We start from the raw sequence: 21,100 nt of genomic DNA on the forward strand, positions 1-21,100 counted from the left end.
AAAGTTTAACCTAATGAGCTGTCAGGAAGCAAATAATTTTGATGAAGAAAGGTAGGGGAAAGGAGAGATGTATAAAAATAAAAAGGAGCAAGCGAGGCGCACACCCCTGTGAAATTCATTAGACTGTCACGCGGAGGGGAGGCAGCGGCAGCGGTGGCGGCGGCAGTGCCCTCCACCCCTCCCACTCGCTTTGAGATTTTTAAACAGGAGCCCCTCTCGACTGTGATGTGGGAGCAGGCCCAGGGCAACGCTGCGCGTGCCGCCACCGTCACCGCTTCATTAAAACGTGCACCAGCCTTATCTCCTGGAGAAGAAGGAACGCAGCAGCATCTTTAGAACCCGAATCCTCGTGGACACAACTTGAACGGCGCGGGCTTCCGCCTTGCCGCTCGCTGCTATGCTCTGGAAAGAAGTGTCCTCCACAAACATTGAATACATTTAGAGGGCAGCAGGTGGCGTAGTGGTTAGAGTGGCTGCATTTGGGCTCGAGTTCTTGAAGGACTTAAGTTCAACTACCACCTCCTGCTTACCCTAAACTGATACAGGTTAAAAAAAGAAAAAGTCTTGTGTATTAATGGGTAAATCAGTATAAGTAGGTTAACATTTTAATTTGCTTTAGAGAAAAGTGTCAAATAAATAAATGGGGGGGGGGGGGGGGGTGGTCGACACAAAAAGAGGTCAGCAGCATAAATCATTAAAGGAATTATCCATGTTCCAGCGGATTATAGAATGGTAAATTTAAGTGAAGTTTTCAACTCAGATGGCTGACATGTTAAGTCTGATAAATGGGAGACCTATGAAATGAATACCGGCATGCCCCCCCTCGCCCCCCGCGTTTGGTCTGCGGGGCGACCGCGGTAACTGTAGATTGGAATTGTCAAGGGTGTCACATTAAATGTGCCATTATTAAGTCCGGGCTGAATTTTATTGCCAAGAACGCTCATAAATCGAGTGGTCAGTCGTTTAAATTACAGAGCGTGACGCTCTCTCGCCTGTCCCAAGCGCACCCCCTACCGCCCACAGCTCCCCTCCATGGGTGTGGTTCATCCCGCTCCCCACAGACAAAGTGCACTAGTTTGGGTAGGGACGGAGGTGGACTGTTCTCCACAGGGGGCAGTGGCAGGAGGAGGCATGTGAGCCTGAAGGGGGGGGAGTGAGTGAGTTTAACATACTGCCTGGGCCATGTGGCTTTGTTTACTCCCTTTATTTTATTTTATTTTATTTTATTTTATTTTATTTCAGTTCTTTAGCAGGCTTTAGCAGCTCCTGTTATTAAAACGTAGATTTTTTTGTCTGTGTTTTGTTATTCTTTACCAGTTTTTTTCCCCTCATTTTTAAAGCAGCAAAAGGCTCTACGTAGATTCTACTGCTAAATGTGTTGGTAATGGTGTGTGTGCCATTAATGATATCTGACCTGCAGTCGCAGAGCTCCAGGGCCACCTTACGAGCCCTCGGCACGTCTGGCCTTGCAAGTCGTGGCTGCAGCTTGTATTTGTTTTACAATGAGCAGTTTTTGTGACGACTGCGTTTCCTCCTGATGCTGAGAAGAGGCAGTGTGGCATGTTGAAAATATGGAGCCTGTAACCCTCGGTGTCCAGGAGTGGGGAAAGAGGCCGGAACTTCCAAATGGGCAGCACTGGTACCGTACAGTACTTGGACGCGGCCGTACCGGTCACATTGACCTGTGGGAGGTGTGGCGAGTGTTGACACCCTCATCGACGCTCTTGAGTTCGCCCCCAAGACGCAAATGCGGCTCACGGATCGGGAGTCTGGACTGAGCAACAGCCAATAGCGTCGTCGCCACTGTTTGACAGGACTCTTGTGGAGGACCGGAGATTTTCGGCACCTTTAATTGTGTCAAGGGTTTTGGAGATCACCTTCCTCTTAAGCGCAGGCAGCGTTATTAGAACAGATGTGAGATTATGTCAGTCCTTTGGGGAGATGAGGCGCAGTGCACATGCTATAGATATAAAATCTACTTCATGGCGCAGGTTAGGGGTTCGTGTTTCTATTTTTGTGCTCAATTAAAGGGGAAGTTTGGTTTGTTCTGAAGGGCTCGGTCACGTCGGTCATACCTTCCGGCTGGACTTTCTTCATGGGCTTCGCCGTCTGTCCAGTGCTGTCCAGTATGGTCCAGTTTTGGCTGTGGCATGGACAGAGTGCTCCCCCGCAGCATGGTCTCAGAGTTTAAAAAGATGTGTGGGACTAAGACAAATGGACTCCTTCTACGAAGACGCCCAGAGGACAAAGCAGTCCAGCTTCTTCCCACAACTCATTCATTCTACCCCATCACCCTCTTTGAACCCAAAATCCAAAAAGAGTGTGGGAAGCTAAATGTAGACCGGTTTCAAGGACTGCGTGATGGTCCAGATGGTCAAATTGCAAATGGCTATGTACCACGGTAAACTTAGCAAAGGCATCTAGCCAGGTTTCCATGTTGATCTGTGTATTCTGTCACAGACAGGATGAAATCACAGGACTAATACAGACTGTCCCCAGATTGGGTTACAAGAATTAAACTTTCTGAGGAGCATCATTTCCTGTCCCTACTTTGGCTTACTAGCCATTTCCTTCCATTTCGAAGGACTGGATTTTGGGTTTCTCCCAGTTGAGTTAACACCTTAACACTGAGTTTCGTACTGTAGCGTCTGCTACTCTGGGGCTCCCTCTGGTAATTTTAATTTAATTTAATGGTAACTACATCTCTGAGTTATGAGATTTCATCCTATGAAGGGTTTTTCAGGAATGAAGATTGTACTCACAGTAGCATTTACCTCCCAGCTCTTTCTTCTGAGAACTGTGCCCTAACCGGGCGTGTCCCTTTCTGTGTCCCGCAGACCGCCATTGAGGTCCTCGAGGGACTGCTGGAGGAGGACGACGAGGTCGTACAGGTGAGTGAGTGGCAGCAGGCCGAGTCCGTGTGTGTGCGTTTGCGTGTGTCCATGGGCACGTGCATAGGTGTGGACTAGTTCAGTACTCAATCTTGAGAGCAGACAGGAAAACTAATGCATATTTGCACAGTCTCTCTTTAGTTGCAGAGTCAGTTTATCACGCACTTCTTGAACGCCATCCGTCTCTAATGCATCTGACAACACTTTTTGATGTTCAATATATTAGACTTGAAATTTAAATAATTCATGGAACCCTGCGGAAATTGTGTTTGTGTACAAGTGCGCCTTTTCCCCGTTCGCATTACAAGGAGGGCCGATTACATACAGGAGCCCCTGATGAATTTGACATCTCTGCTGAGCCATCAAGTCCACCTGTGAAATAGCGAAACGGAGTACGATGTATTGCCTCCCGCCGCGAAATTGATGACATCTCCCAACTAGTCTTCCTGACAAGCCAATAAACGTGCTTGCCAAGCCAGCGTGAACGAGCTAGCGGTAATGTCTGCTCTGTGCCAAGGCTGGTAAACGTTACTATCATTATTTCCTTTCCCCGTTTTCGTCTTTTGCTGCTGCTGGGAAAAGCTGTGTGGGACTCCTGGTGTGTTTCAAGTTGGCGTCTCTGTATCCGTCATTTTCAGTATCGACATGCAGTAATAGCATCCCTCCAGCCCACCTTTTCTAAGGGAATATATGGACAGGCGGTGCTCATGACAGCCGCATTGTCATACCGTGGGGTTTTTACAGCCATCGAAGCCCTGCCGTCTTTTCTCATTTTGTCATCAATACATTGTGGGTGATGACTAAACGGCTCATCTCAAAGAAGAACAAGGGGCTGAGAGGCAGGACACATTTCTCATCCATTTGCCGCTGCGTCCATTTGTGGTCCTTCGGGAAAGTTCTGATGGGTACCTTTATCTGGTCAGCAAACAGGAGGCTCTAACATCGTCCTTCATACAAGCGTTGATCAGCTTGTCGACGTCGTTGTACCTCCTTCTTTTTCGTATTTACATTACGCCACGCTCGATGTTCACATCGCAAGGCTGGACATACCTGAAGGGGAGTGTTTGTCCAGTTGATTGACGTGCCCGGTTATGAGTGCCGAAGGGAGCAGAATGCTAATGATGGAGACGAGATCAGGGTGTTTATATCCCTTGGGCAGCCTGCACCGACAGACAGGGCCGTTAATGTTACTCTGGCAGTTTTCCCGCTTCACTTATTTTCAACTGATGATTTTGCTCCGGGGAGCAGTCCGCTCTGTCGAATCGTTGCCGAGGAGGACCGCGGAGAAGAACACCGTGTAAATCCATCCGCGAAATGACTGAGCTCGACCACAACCCCATCCATCCCGGAGAAGAGTTTGAATATGTCCAGCAAAGCAATCGGAGCTCTTGTGCGGGAGATTTAAATGAGGACATCACCGAACCCGGGAGCAGCACTATATCATCTTGGCACACACAATTTCACTCTCCATTCTCCTTGTTTTGTGTTAAAAATGCCTTGTTTTCAATTTTTACCCCCTCAGTCCAAAGGAATTGGGTACAGCTGAATTTCCATGAGGTTCATAACTCTGTTTACCAAAAACTTTTTTTTTGCAGTGGTGTCCAAAGAGCAAATAAGTATGAGCTGCAAAACGGTGCTGTCTTTCACTGGGTTGTGTGTTTGCTCCATCACTTAAAATGGTCCTTTACGGTTAAGTCAATGTGCAGCTCGATCATTTGAAGTTACACAATTTGCAACTTCTTTTAAATAATGAAGTATATTGTTGTTTCGATGCAAACGCTGCTTAAATTCTCAGTGTTTTTATGTGCTGTGTATATCCACATGCTGATATTACCCTCAACTGATAAAAAGGATGAAATTTGAAGTTTTTGTGTGTTGAATACTTGCTATCCAAACTCAAATTAAAAATGGGAACTTGGTTCACCTCCTGCTGTCAGACACTTCACAGTTACTGTTCAACAGAAAAGACAACAAAGGCAAAAACTGACTTTTCAGTTGTGTGCATCTACAGAACTGAGTCCAGTGCCTTCCTAAACGTCACTGTTACTTGTTCACGGAGTGCTTGTCTAACTTTTGTTTATCTATCTGGGAGTTGGCTGTCTGTGGTTCTCACTCCATCGATTATCTGCTCATTGACCGTCTATCCATCGGTTTTGCAACCATTGTCTATGTGTTGATCATCTTTGGATGTTTATCCATTCTTTTTCTGCTCAGTGGTTTTTAGTCCTTTCTGTATTGGTTCTCTGTCATTGAATGTCTGGGTTCTTGTTGTCTATCTATTCATTGACTACTCATCAGTTAACTGTCCCTTGATTGTCCACGCAATGGTTATCTGTTCATTGATTTTCTACTCGCTGTTAGTCTGTCCATTGCTTGTGTATCTATTTGTTCTCTATCCGTTGTTTGTCTACAAGTTGCCTGTCCATCGCTGGTCATTTTCCTCTACTTGGACTCCAAGCCCATTGAAATCATGGGATAGGCACCTCTGACCTTTCAGTTGGACACTGAGGGGGGTGGAAAAAAGTAGCTCTGGAACTCTCAATAAGAGTTAGATCGAAATGTATAGAATTGTTATGGAGATACATTGATGAGGTGCGTGGATCAGTGTAGAGTTGTTGGCAAGGGACACTTCCCTTCAGGCGTCCCACACTGTTGAACCTTGCAGAAGCACTGGATGTAAAAGTTCCCTTTCAAGCAGAACATCATAGGTGTCCTTGTTCCAGCATCTCCATTGCTGGTGTGGACCTCAACACTCACCTCAGCACTCACTGTCTTTCAGAAAGAAATCTTAAAACAACTTCTGATGTCCTTTGCAAATGCTGAAAAAGTTTTTTTTTCCTTTAAGTGTGTTGTTTCCCCTGAAAAGTAGTTGGCCAGTTTTTTTTTTTTTTTTTTTTCCCCCCCCCCTTTTTGGCCTCCTTGGGAGCCTATAACTTCAAAGTGAAAATACTCAAAATGGTCACATTACAAGGAATTGTGAAATAAATTAGAAGACTACACACACACACACACATTTTCTGAACCGCTTGTCCCTCACGGGGTCACGGGGAACCGGAGCCTACCCGGCAACACAGGGCGTAAGGCCAGAGGGGGAAGGGGACACACCCAGGACGGGACGCCAGTCCGTCGCAAGGCACCCCAAGCGGGACTTGAACCCCAGACCCACCGGAGAGCAGGACTGCGGTCCAACCCACTGCGCCACCGCACCCCGAATTAGAAGACTATTTCTTTCAAAATTAAAAAAGGTCTTTGTTTAAATAATACTATTTAATATTGGAGGAAATTTGTATTGTACAGTTGATACAGGGTGAGGAGTTCATCCATCTGGGAGGAACTCAAAGTAGAGCAGCTACTCCTCCGCATTGAGAGGAGCCAGTTCAGATGGTTCGGGCATCTAGTAAGGATGCCTCCTGGGCGCCTCCCTTTGGAGGTATGGTATACCGGGCACTGCCAACTGGTACGAGACCCCGAGGTCGGCCCAGGACCCGCTGGAGGGATTATATCTCCCATTTGACCTGCAAGCGGCTAGGGATCCCTGGGCTGAGCTGGAGGAAGTTGCAGCGGACAGGGGCGTCTGGGCTTCTCAGCTCTCCCTATTGCTACCGCAACCCTAAAGGACAAGTGGTTAAGAAAATGGAGGGTTGGATGGACAGTAGATACAAATATGTTGTTAAAAAATGTAACAATTTGTCTGCTGAGGAATTTTTTCCAACAGTGTAGTGTTTCTTGGTTTTTCCCTACATGTATTTGGTGGAACCAAAGGGTTATTTGCCCCGAAAGTGTTTCGCTTTGTTGACTTGGACCAACACTGCCACAGTGTCGAGGTTCAATGTCTGCTACCTGCCATCTTACGCTACGTGGGCAGATGTTTGTAGGACACCGTTGACGTGGTGTCACTTGGTGACTTGTAACATGAAGCATCGAAGTCAGTTTTTGTTAACAAACTCTGTAAAGCTTTCACACATTGCAGGTAACAGATTGAGGTCGGTCGCTGGTGGATTCCTCAAGGTAATCCACATTTTTTTCCTTTATGACAGTGCTTAATTACATAATGTGTAGTATTTAATAAACAAAAATAGTGGTGTTTTAAAAATGTAAAAATCCCTCTTGCGATTTATAATTAAATGGCAGTAAACAAACAGGATGATGATCGGATTTCACGAGGGGCCAGCATGTTTGTTTTTATTCACGGTCCCTCTCGAGAGCCATCTCACCCACTGCATTCCATAAACAACCGACAGGCCGAGGCACATGCTGGATAAGCTCTTTGAATGATTAACATGTAATTGAGCAAATGAGATTAAATTTAAAAATCGTATAAGAAGGGCTCAAAAGCAGCAGCTGGTGACGGACTGTCATTGGCACTTTGGCAGATGTAGAGCGTGCTGTCCGCCCCTCCAAGACTTCTTTCTCTTCATTTGGCCATATGGCGAGGTCTTCTTGGCGTTGCCATCGGGCCGCCCATCCTATGTAGCTTATGTGTCCAAGCAGGATGGAGGATCTCTACGAGATTAGCAAAATGTCATCTTAGCGGCTCTTTTTGGCAGGATGGGAATAAAGGGAAAAATAAATAGATTCCTTGTCTAAATCCCACCCTCCATTCATCCTTCCAGATCATCCACGTTCAGGTCATGTTTTTGCTCCGCACCTGCATTCACAACAGGCCCGAACGCCAGGAAGCAGAGGTCCGTGGAGCTGCACCCTCACCAGCTCTACCTTCTTTTTCACTATGATAATCAGCTGGCACCAGCTATGAGGGCTAAGAGCTGATTGGAGGAACATGGGGTGCGTCGCTCGCCGCTGTAAGCACTGTAGCCTTTCAGTAACCTGCAGACGAGGGATGAATTTTGTGAAAATGCGCACGGTAAGCAGAGCAGCAGCAGATCCTCGTCCCGGTTGCCCCCCTCCGACAGCGTTTCGTAAAGGGACTCTGGGTCTCGCTGCGTGGACGACACAGCCCCGATGGGAGCGCTCATCTCTGAGTTCACTTGGGGGCTTACAATAAAATAGCAGCGTGCGTTTTAATGGAAAAATCCCAATTATCTTGTAGGTTAATATTTCAAGCTTTGGAATTGAAACCATTTTTTATTTTAGGGCAAATTTTTTATTAAATTGTAAAGATGAATTTTGCCTCACTATTTTACTCATTTCATTTCCTACACTGACTCCCGCAACAGTACTTTGGATTTCAAATGAGCTCATCTTTTTGTACTTTTTAAAGTTTTCTTTTTTTGAAAGGGAGGGACTTTCAACCCAAGTGTATCTTTTGCTTGGTACAGAACCTCCCTTGAAGGGTACCAGGGGTCATGGGGGTCGTTACCCGCCGACGGAAAGGGGTCCTCATGGCAGGTCCACAGCCTTTATTTGGAGACGTCTCGCTGATCGCCTGCTGGCCTCACGGTTAGGCCAGGGAGACTCATTACTTCACATTTCTTATCTTAACCTCTTAACTCCTCAGAGTTCGCTTTGTTCGCAGCGACACGGGAAGAAGGAGAAGCAAAGCCAACGCGACACCCCCCCACCCACCTGCCCGACCTGCTCACCTGCTTACAGCAGCGTTTCGATGCATTAGCTCTTTCACCCGCACCTTGCATGGCAGGGGGGTGTAAAAGTGCTGAAAACAGCTGTAAAGATGTGCTGTAAAGCCCCCACCCATTGGGCCTGTTAATTCAAAATGACATTTTTAGCATTGCTGATGCATGGTGGGCTTTAGATAGGGAAGTCAAAAAAATTTTTTTTTCTTTCAAAATGGGCTTCACCAGCTTCAAGGTTGGGATTGATCTCTCTCTCCTTTTTACTGCTGCATCAGGGCGGCGTTCGCCTTTGATCAGAAATATTCTATGAGCCATAATTTGACACTGAAAGCGGGTTTTATGTGGGCTTTATGTGGGCGAGCTGGAGCCGCCAAACGGCCGTTTCTCACTCCAGACGGGGGGCCACATGAAAGCTGTGACATTAGCACAGCAAACACAATGGGAAGTGATCAGGATTGCTAATCTACAATCAAAGGCATTATGGGATGGGAAAGGCAGATGGGACCCTTTGCTGCTACTTACACTTGTACAGATTATTAGTCTCCTGTTCAACATATTGCAACAGCTTGATTGTAAATAGGCATTATAATAAATACAGGGAACTTTACTGCTTGGCTATAGTGCACTGTATTTATACTGTTATTAATTTCTGTGACCTGGAAAGTAGATTATACACAGTATAGTTAATATTAGAAAAACTTTTCAAAGTCACAATTTAAAAAAAAAAAATCGAATTTAAAAAATACCCTCTTTAGGATGTTGTATGTATTTTAGGAGGTACATTTTAGAATGTGCTGTACTGTTCCAGCGGTACTGTAAAATTGTCTTACGCGATACTGAATATTAGGATATTCTCCTGATTGGCCAGAGGTGCAGCTGGGATATATTTCTGAATGTTAATGCAATCATAGGAAATACATATACATTTTTGAAACTGTGAGCTTTGGACCGTTGTTAGCGCTCAGAAGCGGCTGTTCAATTGAATCCTTTAACCGGCTGATGACAGACGGTTTCTGGTGAACAGCAGCTGAGGAGACGAACCTCAGTGTTACTTGGAGCAAGAAAACTGTTTCTCTCTTGGTAACGTAGCGTATAATTTAACTCGGTGTGTTAATGACCTGTTGACGGAGCTCAGTAGAGAAGATGAGGTCAAGCTGGAAATGGTAACAACGTGACAGAAGGCAGGAGCTGATGTTGGCTGCACTCGTGTGTGTGTGTGAGAGAGAGAGAGAGAGACAGACATTCATTTAACAGTATACATTTTACACACAGACCTGACCGGTGCATTATAGATATGCAGCCCTGCCCCTCTTCCCCCCGGCACTGCCTTCTGTCCGCCAGCCATCTCTCAGGCTGCCCGCAGGGATCCTCTGCCATTTCCGCCACCGTCCATACATTTACTGGAAACTTCTCCAGACCACTGCTTTCTGCAGCACTCGCAGGCATCTCAGTGAAAGGCGCCCTTTCCTTAGGCCTCGGGCACCCTCGGGGGCCAAGCGCACACTGACGGCGGAGGACACACACCGACCGCCCTGCCCATTGCTTAGCATTTGCGAAAGTGTGTGTGTAGCTGTGAGTGGGTCTCTTGGATTGTGTGACTGAGTTCCTTTTCATTTGTCATCTTTATGTGTTTGTCTCTGAGATTACATTTCTCTGTGTGTGTGTGTGTGTGTGTGTGTGTGTGTATCTCTTCTCTGAGTGTGTATACAGTATATAGTTTTAGACTCGGCTCCCTGGCTCCTGACAGCTGCTCCACATGGTTATTAATGCCTCTCCACCCCCAGCTCCTGCCAAGGCGAACAACACTCAGGCTGAAGGCTCTTGTTTCCTTGCTGCTCCTGTAGGTCTGGTATCTGCTCGGCTGGGTCTGCTACCTCCAGGTGGACAAGCCTGAGGAGGGCGACGCATCCAGAGACTCGGCGAGAACCTACCTAAGCAAAGCCAAGAAGGTAATCTCCTCTAAGTCCGCAGCAGCATGAGAACTCACCATTTTTTACTGTGTCTCAGCTTGGCTAATTTCTGGGAAATTCTGCAGTGTAAGTGGTAAGTGCCACTCAAGTGACTACGTGCATGGTTTTCAAGGTAATTCTCCCACACAAGCACGGGGAGAACGTGCCGACTCCATACAGGTGGAGCTGGATTTGAACCTACAGCCCAGGAGCTGTGAGGCACCAGCGCTACCCACTGTGCTACAGTGGTGGCAGGAAGTTTCTTGTAACACAGTAATAACCAGTGTGTTGACATGGAATCTTTTTGCTCTGCGTGATGTCTATTATTTTAGTAATAATTTTACCAGCAGACATTAAAAATGCTTCTTGTACTCAACTGTGCTCCGAATGCCATGGTTGTTGGTCTCCGAATCCATTGTAAACCACCTAAAGAGATGAATACAGAATGTACCACTTGAGCGTGACATTAATTTAATGTTTCACACGAAACAAAAAGTTGAAAAAGACCGCTGTGAGTCGCACTTCCAAGCTCTTCTGTTCGCACCTCGCGTTTTGCTTTAATGACTGTTTATTTGCTTAGGAGAGTCTCATACCCATGTGGGTGGTGAAGTGCTCTACTTAGGGGCATAACAGCCCACCCCCTCCATCCCTCTACCCCTCTACCCCTCCACTCCTCCATCGCTCAGTCACAGGTTCGGCTCCTGCGGCTCGTATTTCCCGTTCCCAAAGTGGGAGATAAAAACGTGAACGCTGTTTCAGCGAGATGCACGTGTGTGTCTGTCCTTGTGTGTTTGTGTGCGCAGACTGTGATCTTGACGGCTCCCAAGCCCACTCTCACTTCTGACCCCTCAGTGTCGCAAAGGTCAGTGAGGAGTTGCAGAATGAGGCCCCAGGTTTACTGTGCGAGCATGTGGTTAGTTTGGGAGGGATATGTGTGTGTGTGTGTGTGTGTGTGTGTGTGTGTGTGTGTGTGTGTGTGTGTTCGCAAGTGCTTGAGCAGTCACACGTTGCTTGTCTTTTGGGCTTCTGATTTTGTCCCAAAGGATTTCTCTTCTCTTCTCTGAAGTGCGTCATAGTCCGAAACAGATGTCTCATGTTCTGGTAGGGGTCCCTTTTCAGTATCAGGGTGCACTGCGTTTGTAAAGCGCCCAGTCTTCACCATGTTCTCAGCTGGCACCTGTGGCCCACTGCTGTACACAGGGCTTTAGGGCAATGATCCAGTGTCCGTCTGTTCATCCATCCATCCATCCATCCATCCATCCAGCATAGTGGTTAGAAGTCCTACCTTTATATTCTGACATCGAAGGCTCAAGTCCCACCTCCTGCTGTAGTACCCTTGATCAAGATCCTTGTCCTGAATTTGTCCAGGCAAAGTTACCCAAGTATAAAAATGAGTAAACCCCTGTAAGTATCTTAAAATGATGTCACTTTGGAAAAAATGTCAGCTAAACGAATAAATTTAATCTATCTGTCACTCAGTCGATCGGTGAGAGGCTTTTGTTGCCGCTCCAAATTGACAAGAGCAGATGTGGCTGCCTTTTCTGTTGGGCCGTCAAGGAGCTCATGTTGTTTCCTAGATCTCCGCAGGTCTCCATGAGACAACCATGCAGATGAGACAGCCTGAGATTCCTTCCACCGACGCTTATATTTCTTCATAATTCTCCATCAGAGATGTAATTAAAGTCGTCCTGCTTCCCCCCTCCCCGTGTCACCTCGAATGCATCTTTAAAGTTTTATGTCTAATATTCCACTTAATTCATCTCTCGCGCTGGTGGTTAGAGTGCAGTGACTGACCATTGTTTGCTGCGCGGCATTAATATTTTACGGCTAATATCAGGTGAGAAACCAAACAGCAGTAAATATGTAAATAAAAACCTGTTGTGATTCGTTATGGAAAGATTCCAGCCTCTTGGAGCTGGAGTTAAAGGATTTATTGTATCTTATCCCAAATTCCCTACATTCTTTACAGTTATATAGTTGTGATAGTTTTACTGTAGTCTTAAGGTGGCAAACGGTTTATCAGTGAGTGCGCGTGCGTGCATGTGTGCGTAGCAGAGCCTCAGGTAGCGCCTCTGGTGGGAAAGACATTAATATGTGTTTTTACAAGTTTCTATAACATGCAAAAATAGAAACACCTCAAAATAAACCTTTTAAATGGTATAATGCAAGAAAGTAAAAAATATACACAAATAATGCAATGAATTGTTCTCAACCATCCCCAGAATAGTCTAAAACATATGAAAGTTGATAAAAAATCTGAAACTTTCTGCAGTTTATTTATAACCAACTTTTTTGCACTTTTTAAATTTATAACTAACTTTTAAACAAAGGCATTTTGTTTTGCATGACATCGTCACAAGGCCTGTTTTTCAGGGTTTCTTATTGTCTTTCTCTTTCTCACGTGCACGCACGCATGCACGCGCACACACACACACACACACACACACACACACACACACACACACACACACACACACACACCCACACACCCACCCACCCACTCACCTGCTCGGTGTTCGGCAGCTAGCGCTCAAGGTCATGTGAGCATTCATACGTGCTTCAGGTGCTTTTTTCAGAGTAATTGCTTCTGCTCCATGGTGTCATGGCAGCTGTGTGTGAAAAGCGCTGTTCTGAAATGCGTCCTGATGGACGGAGGAGAACGGACCCCAGCAAGGCACCCGGCGACAAGAGGAGGAGGTGAACGCGAGCCGCTGATGCAGAATATTAATTGCCGGGGTGAATGTGAGAGGGGCTTTGTGCCAAGGACCTTATAGATCACTACCTGATCTCATAAATATGACGGTCCTTCTAATGTCTTTGGCGGGAGGAAACTGGCGCAAACATGAGCCGAACATGCAAACTCTACACAAACCGAGCAGGATTTAAATACAGGAACTGTGAGGCACCGGTGCTACCTGCTGTTCATTCAAGTTCCATATTTCCTTCATTCTAAGACGCATTTTTTTAAATGACTTGAAAATCGGGATACGTCTTATGACCCGTGGCATCTTAGAATCGAGTAAATACGGTGTTTAGGGGTTAAAGAATAACATAAAAATAAAACTATGTGACAGTACTTCTGAGCCAGACTCGAACCCACAGCCCAGGAACTGTGAGATGTCAGTTCTACCCACTGTCTGTTTTGCATATGTCATCAGTATTGTCTGGTTGTCCTCTTATCTCATGAGATCTGTTCCGGGTTCGCCTGGACGGCCTGGACAACTCGACATCTCCAGCTCCGGCTCCACTTTCCCGAATCCTTTAATTTCCCCCTGTGTCTGCACTTCCCGGCAGCAGCGCAGGTGTCGTGGCAGTGCCGCACCTCCGTCACACTGATTATCATTTCAAACGCACGGAAGAGTACAAATGCTTTTCCCGTACATACTCATAACTGCCTTTGATTGTTGGCCGTAGCCCCAGGGGCAACATCACCACATTGCGGATGCCGCCTTCTCCGCTGGTTAAACAGAGCAGGGGTGACTCCCAGTGTCCCCAGCTCTCGGTGTGTGTTACCGGCCAGGGGGAGGCACCGCCAGGTTCCTTTTCATCGCAGACTCAACTTGGATACGGGGACGGTGATGTGGATGCTGATGCTCCGTGCATAGAGGGCATCTCTGACACCAGGTACATTGTTTTCAATCTGCACAAGCAGTTGCAGCATCCGATGGTGGTCAACAGCCTGGGAGGCGCTGATGTCTGGTGGCTGGACAGCTTACAGGCTCAGTCCCGTTGTTGGTTTTCGGTGCCAGAGTAACGGAGGGATAAGTGACAGTGACAGCTCTACTCTGGGCTCCTCAGACACGAAGTGACTGTCTATCATTGTGGCCTTAATTGCTAAAACTCTTTTCATACTTTTATCCCTGGAAAGGACTGAAGGAATTGGTCCTTGGGAACCAGCAGCCGTCCCGTGAAACGTGGCAACATGTTTTCCCCCATGTTTGTAGTAAATATGATTTCAAAAAGAGGCTGGTTTCGAAGACGTGGTTTGTATGTCCGGTTCAGGTGTTCCAGAGTGTCTCCTGGAAACATACGGTGTGAGGTAGGGTACAGCCTGGATGAGACATCAGTCCATCTCAGAACAATCACACGCACACAGAAACACACACTATGGGCAATTTAGAGTCACCGCTGCACCTGAAACATGTGTCTTTGGACTGTGGGAGGAAACCAGAGCATCTGGAGGAAACCCGCATGATCACGGGCAGGACATGCAAACTTCAGACTGACTAAGCTGGATTCAAACCCACAACCGAACTGATTGCAGGTTCTCTTTGAGACACTGGTGCTACCTGCTGTGCCACTGTACCGCCCTTGTTGTGTGTTTTGGATTTAGAAAATGAAAGGAAGGGAATTTGAATATATATACAAGAGTAAACCAATCCTCTCTCAGTAGCAGCTGAAGTGGGAGTCCTAACATGAGTGTGGTGCCGGTTTGTTCCGGAATCTTTACCTTCCGGGGGAGCTGACAGGGTGCCCCGCGGTGCGTCCCGCTGAGCACAACCTACCGCCTGTGCGCCTCGCTCTCCTCTACATCAAATATTTGTCATCCCACCGAACGCTGCACCGCCGATGCGCCCGGTAATTATGGAAGGCGAATGGCGCCGCGCACCTGATGTCGACAGCACCGCGGTCGTCTCTCGAGCTCCTCTGTTTTTATTTCACACTGGCCAGGACACAACAGAGGCGGGGACGTCCAAGGGCACGCCAAATTAATTCCTCCGTTTGACAAGCCTCCTTTCTGGCCTCACGCTGCTCGCCGCCGACCCCCGTTGTCCGGGCATCGCTAGCAAAAGTTCACCTGCATTATTTATTTTGTGCTGTCAGGGAGTTTAGTGCGATTAGCGCAAGTGCGTCCCATGCGCTCCCAGAAGTCGTGTCGCTTGTAACGAAGTGCAATGAGCGTTTGTGGAGCGAAGGGCCTCGTGCCTTAGGGGGCCTCCTCTTAATTTAGTGCTTCAGACAAGTCAATTGAAATCAAATCAGAAAAGTATTTACCTTAAATAGCTATCAGTTACCGAAAATGTGTGTTTCGTGTCCAAATGGAAAGGTAACGTGTGCCGTCCACCTCGTCGCAATTCCTTAGTTTTTGTATGTGTGACACGTGCCCAATTTTGATTCGTTTTTCTCGCCGTTGCCATAACTCAGTGAGAGCACTTGTTTGAATACTAAGCAGGGATAAGGTTCGACATGACGGAGCGCTCATCATGGTGAGCTGTGCTCAGCACGCCATCGACCGGGAGCATAGCTACCTGTGGGCTCCTAGGGAAAGTCAGTGGACTCAGACATGTGGACCCCCACCACCAGAGGAGGCGCTTAGCTGTCGGCAGCACTGTGCCCGGACCCTCCTGCCTTGTCCGGATGGCTGACACCTCACGCGATCCATCTCCCGACTGCACCTGTATGCCAGGTTACGTTCAGATTCCATTTTGCGATGTGTTTACTATCGATCGCAGCCCCCCTCCTCCCACAGCTCTGCTCTCAGCACCAAATAGAAAATAGCACCAATCAATGTTGTTTTAATATAAGAAGTTACTGGCCAGCTGGCTCAACTCATTCTTTCTAATGAAATTTTCCATTCATTAAATGTATTCAGATTGGAAAGCAAACAAAAAAAAAAAAAACATGTGGCGCAGCTGAGTAAAGTTGAGTCTAAAATCTTTCTTACTTTGAAATTCAACAAGGAGACTTTTCTGCTTCTCTGCTGCATTCCATCGTTAGTTTTCAGAGTCGCCCTTTATTGCCATTGCAGCTACATGCGTCTGCGCAGCTGTGTCCAGCCTGCTGGTCGTGTCCAGGCAACCTTCCTAGACTCAGGACCCAGCAAGGGCTTTTCTTCCCACCGTAGGGCCTGGGTTTCAATCCCTCCCCCTACTGTGTTCCATTGGTTAAGGTGCTCATCCTTAATTGATACAGTAAAAAATTTCCAGCTGTATAAATAGGTAAATCGGTGGATGGAGCTTAACACTGTGGCGTCAACTTGGAGGAAAGGAGTTGGTGAAAGGAATAAATAATAATACTGTAATAACATTGCTGTCTTCATACTTCACTATGATGCATGATAATTAACCCCATGACTTCCTCAAGCACCTTTTCTTTCTGGGAAAAAATACATGCGTTTGTTTTGCTTGCTTATATATGTGCTCTTGCAGTGTGTCTTGAAACACTGTCATCATCATCAGCATCATTATATTCTTTCCACTTATCCTTGCGAAGGTCTCTGCTAAAACGCCTTGTGCGCAGCCGGGGGTGTGTTACCACGGAGCTTTGTGTCGTCACTCCAAGCGTGCAGGAAATAATTGCGAAGGCAGTGAAAGGAGCAGAGGACTCAGCAGGTGAGGTCGGCCCCCGCTGACTGCGACTCCGATGGGAGGGACCCGTAAAGGCCTGCGACTGGCGAGCTGTTGCACCGCAGCGCGGGTCCCGCTGCGTCTGTTTTTTTGGTTGTTTTTCACGAGTTGAGGACGCTGTCCGTAACTAACGTAGCCAGTGATTGAATGCGCCGCAGTTCAGGGCCACTTCCTTTTTTGTCAGCTAATGAGTTTCCTCTCCAGCAGAGGAGCCCCCCCTCTCCCCCGGGATTAAACCCGTGGAAAATAACGTAACGCCGAGACTGAGATGCAGAGACGGTTTGAACGCCTGTGTCACAATTAGGCCGAATACGAAGTTGTGAAAGAAAATTGAGCAGAAACTCTCGCACCTTTTTGTGAGGGGTGATTTGTTTTGTCACTGCATGTCAGAAGAGTAAGGTGTGTTTGCTTCTGAGTTTCTGGACCACGCGCTACGTTTACACTTGTCAAGCAGAATACTGTGACTTTGACCTGGGTGAGGGAAGGTCAGGGAAAGTCAGGGAAGGGCATCTCAGATCAGAGCGCCACCCGCTGACAGCGAGTGGGGCTGTGGAGGCATGCACCAGAGCTGCGCAGAACCTAATTTACCATGTCCTTGTCCAACCTGGCTTCGCCTGGTGTGTCAGGTTTCTCGTGTTTCTGGGAGGTTGAGCCAGGTGGATGGTTGCCCCAGGGGGCAGTTAAGCACCTGTTCCTCATGGAGAGGAGCACCTGAAGGGGCATTGCTGATAACTCCAGCTATTTTGGGCAGCGTCACAGGCCTCCGGTGGGCTGGGGTCGCATCTCTGGAGGACAGGAGTAAACCTGCCCCCCACCCTCCGCGATCCTCATCCCAAGCCTCCCCCGAGGGACCTGTCCCTCCTGCTCTTTTTACAGCAGAGCTCTGTGATTTCTCGAAAGATGGGCCGATACTCCCAAGCGCACCGGCTGCCGGTCGACAGGGACTTGCCCTCTGACTTCTCAACTGCTGGCGAGAAGTGCGAATCCTCAGCTATAAATAAAGCTGTGGAATTACCACAAGTACCATTTATCTGGAGTAAAATGCAAGGAGACATATTGCTTATCCTCCCTTTGAGGATGTCCAGGATTTGCTCCTACGGTTCAAAAATTGAATTTGTCCAATTACGGCATTACTATTCTTTTGGAAAGATGTGCGTTTTTCAGCCCGCATGAGATCACACTCAGATTTTCCTTGAGATATGTCCTTTATGCCCTTCTTAACACCATTGCGAGTTACATATGAAGAGGCAATCACATGGCAGACGTCTTAGCGAGGAAACACACAAAATAAGGGAGAAGGAAGGGGGGGCATTTATTGTTCTGTCTGCAGCGTGTTCAGATAAATTTTAGAAACGATCTATTGGAGTAAGAGAGCAATCGGCAGGCGAGTAAATTGGCATTTGAGGGCTGCCACAAGCAATAATGCTCTACATCTCCCATAACAATGCAGCATCGTCCGAAAACGATTACAGAGGGGGAGGTGATCCTAAAATTGTGTGGAAGTAATGAATGGAACGGCTGAGGTGATGCGAAAGCCCCTTTTTTTTCCTCCTTTACCGCATTACCAGCACTGCCGAATAGAATTCATAAGCAATGATTGCAGTAGTCATTGTGGTCGAGACATTGCTGTCTGCGGCTCCTTTGTGATCTCCCAGCGACGGAGAGAAGCAGAGAAATTGAGCCATTTCTCCAGAACCACAAAAGATTTATGTGGATATTTAGGTTACATTTCAAGTTGGAACGGAAGTCTTGGTCACCTCGAATGACCTGTCTGCCTTGAGCTCCTTAAGATGCTCTTAGAGGCATGTAGCGTGGCCTTCAAAACACACATCCCATTCTGCTTGCTGTCCTTTACTTATGAAGAAAACACCGAATATGTGGTTCAATGTTAATTGCTTGTTGAAGATGAAAAATATTGTACTCGGTACATTTTCCACCGGTTTCACAAGTCGTACTGGTTCCTTTTCAGTGCCCATACAAAGTATTCACCCCCTGGTTTTGTTTTACAACATTAAATTACAGTGGGTTTAATTAGGTTTTTTGACATTGATCAATAGAAAATACTCTTGAAAGTGAAATACATTTCTTCATATCAATTTTGAATTTACTACAAACAGAAAATCAAAATAACTGAGTACATAAGTGCACAACTCATTCCAGTTGATGTCCTGCAGCAATTACAGCCTTGAATGTTTTTGGGAAGGTCTGCGTAAGCTGTGCACATTGTGATGCTGCAGTTTTCTCATTCCTCCTTGCAGAACTGTTCTATTAAGATGGATCGAGACTGTGAGTGAACTGCAATTTTAAAGTTCAGCCACAAATTTTCACTTGGATTGAGTTCCTCTCTCTGAGGTGGCCACACCAGGACATTGACTTTTTTGTTCTTAAACCTTTCCTGTGTAATTTTGGCTTTATGTTTGTTGTTGTTGTCCTGCTAGAAAATACATCCTCTCCCAAGTTGCACTTGTCTTGCAGACTGCAGCAGCTTTTTTCCTGAAGATCCGTGCACCCTCTGTTTTAAAAAAAAAAGCCTTCGAGGCCCGGTGGCAGAGAAGCATCCCCATGGTATGATACTGCTACCACCATGCTTCACAGGCACGATTGTGTGCTTCTGGTGATGTGCAGCATTCCATTCATGCCGGAAGTAATGTTTAGTTTTAACCTTCCTTCTTGTTTCACTCCCTCCCACATGCCTTCTGGCCGAAACTAGCAGATTTTTTTTCCTCAACAATGGCTTGCTTTTGCCACTTTCTTATAAAGCTGAGACCGATGAAGCACCCAGTCAGCTGTTCTTGTACGCATGGTCTCTCCCATCTCAGCCATGGAAAAGTGTAATCTCTTCAAAGTTCACACAGGCCTCTTGGTGGCCTTCCTGATTAGTGCCTTTTGTGTCTGATCACTCAGTTTTTAGAATGGTGTATGTAGGTTCACAGTTGTGCAATATTCCTTTCATTTTTGAAGATTGAATTGACTGTACTCCAGGGATATTCGGTGCCTTTGAAATTATTCCTTCCCCTCACTGATGATTTTCAGGAACCTTGTCACAAATATGCTTTCATGTGTACTTTTTGTTTGGAGATCAGCTAAACTAAGCTTCCTAAAATCATATGAATCACCTTAATTGGGTAAGTGATTGCCATAAAAAAAAATTTCAAATAATAATTCATTCATAAGATCTGATTTAGGAGTGTGATAGTAAAGGGGGGGGAGGGGGGTGAATATTTACAGCCTCAGTTATTCAGTTTTTTTTCTGGTAATGCAAAATTAATTTGTAGAAATGTTCTTACTTTGAACAGTATCTTTCTGTTGATCAGTGTCAAAAAAAGCCTAATTAAGTCCACCATGACTGTGTTGTAGAATGAAAAAGTCCAAGAGGGTGAATACTTTTTTTTAGGGTCTGCATGTGTATTTGATTGTGGCCATGGTGTGGGGAAAAGTGTTAAAAAGTCATATTGTTTGCTTTTAAGCTTGCTTTTCTTTTCTTAGAAGCCCCGTGTTCTGTCGCGCCGCCCTCTGCCCTCAGCTTTGCGGCGGACGGATGAGCTCGCGGGCCCCGAGCAGCTAACCTTCCGTGAAACGCTCGCTGCGTCTCGCTGAGTCTTGTCGGGCCTCGTCAGTCTCTGGAGTGCCAGCCCATTGCTTTCGAAACCACCCGTTTTATACGCTGTTCACAGAAACGTTTTCATTTATCACTTTGTGGTCTGTTTTCACTTGAGCACTGTGTTATAGACATAGACTGCTCACTATTGCATATCTGTGTAAAAGCATATGTTTTATCATTCTATGCTGAGGTATTTCTCACTTAATTTTTATTTCATTCAGCTGACACTTTTCTCCAAAGTGACCCACTAGGTTAAACTGCTCATGCTGATTTACCTATTTATACAGCTGGGTAATTTTTACTTTGTCATTTCAGGGTAAGTACCTTGATCTAGGCTGTTACGGCAGGAGATAAGATTTGAACCTGGATTCTTTGAGTGGAAGGTGGTAGCTTTCACCATCGTGTTACCTTCATCCAGTCTGGGCTGTTGTGTCTTGTGTCTTCGCATGATGGCTCTCGATGCTGAGAGGTCAGCTGAGAATGGAGTGTTCATCGATTTCAGATCAATTAAGTTAATCTCATCTTAAGATCCAGGGAAAGCTGAAAGCTTAACACAACAGGGCCTTTCGTAAGAATTTTTAAATAAAAACACCTCTAAGTCATGTCGAGATGCGTATTTAAAATCGGTCTGCTTTATGCTGTTTTCCTCATTGCCCTTTAACCCTTTGATAGACTTTGAAGAGATCGGTAGCAATATCACACTCGTGTTGAACTTACACTCTTGGAGTTGGAACTCAGAACAACTAGCATAATCTAAAATAAAAAAAAAAAACAGGAA

General features: G+C 46.4%; 1 protein-coding gene across 1 annotated transcript in view; it reads left to right on the plus strand.

Annotated features, from left to right (window-relative positions):
- LOC108940655 (probable assembly chaperone of rpl4) overlaps nt 1–21,100 on the plus strand; it is a 97,290-nt gene that overhangs the window by 67,767 nt on the left and 8,423 nt on the right. The window contains exons 10-11 of the mRNA XM_029259984.1: nt 2,838–2,891; nt 10,270–10,374. Of these exons, the coding sequence (XP_029115817.1) occupies nt 2,838–2,891; nt 10,270–10,374 (159 nt within the window). The remainder of the gene's footprint in view (nt 1–2,837; nt 2,892–10,269; nt 10,375–21,100) is intronic.

Source organism: Scleropages formosus, chromosome 18 (genome assembly GCF_900964775.1).
Source record: "Scleropages formosus chromosome 18, fSclFor1.1, whole genome shotgun sequence".
Lineage (NCBI taxonomy): Eukaryota > Metazoa > Chordata > Actinopteri > Osteoglossiformes > Osteoglossidae > Scleropages > Scleropages formosus.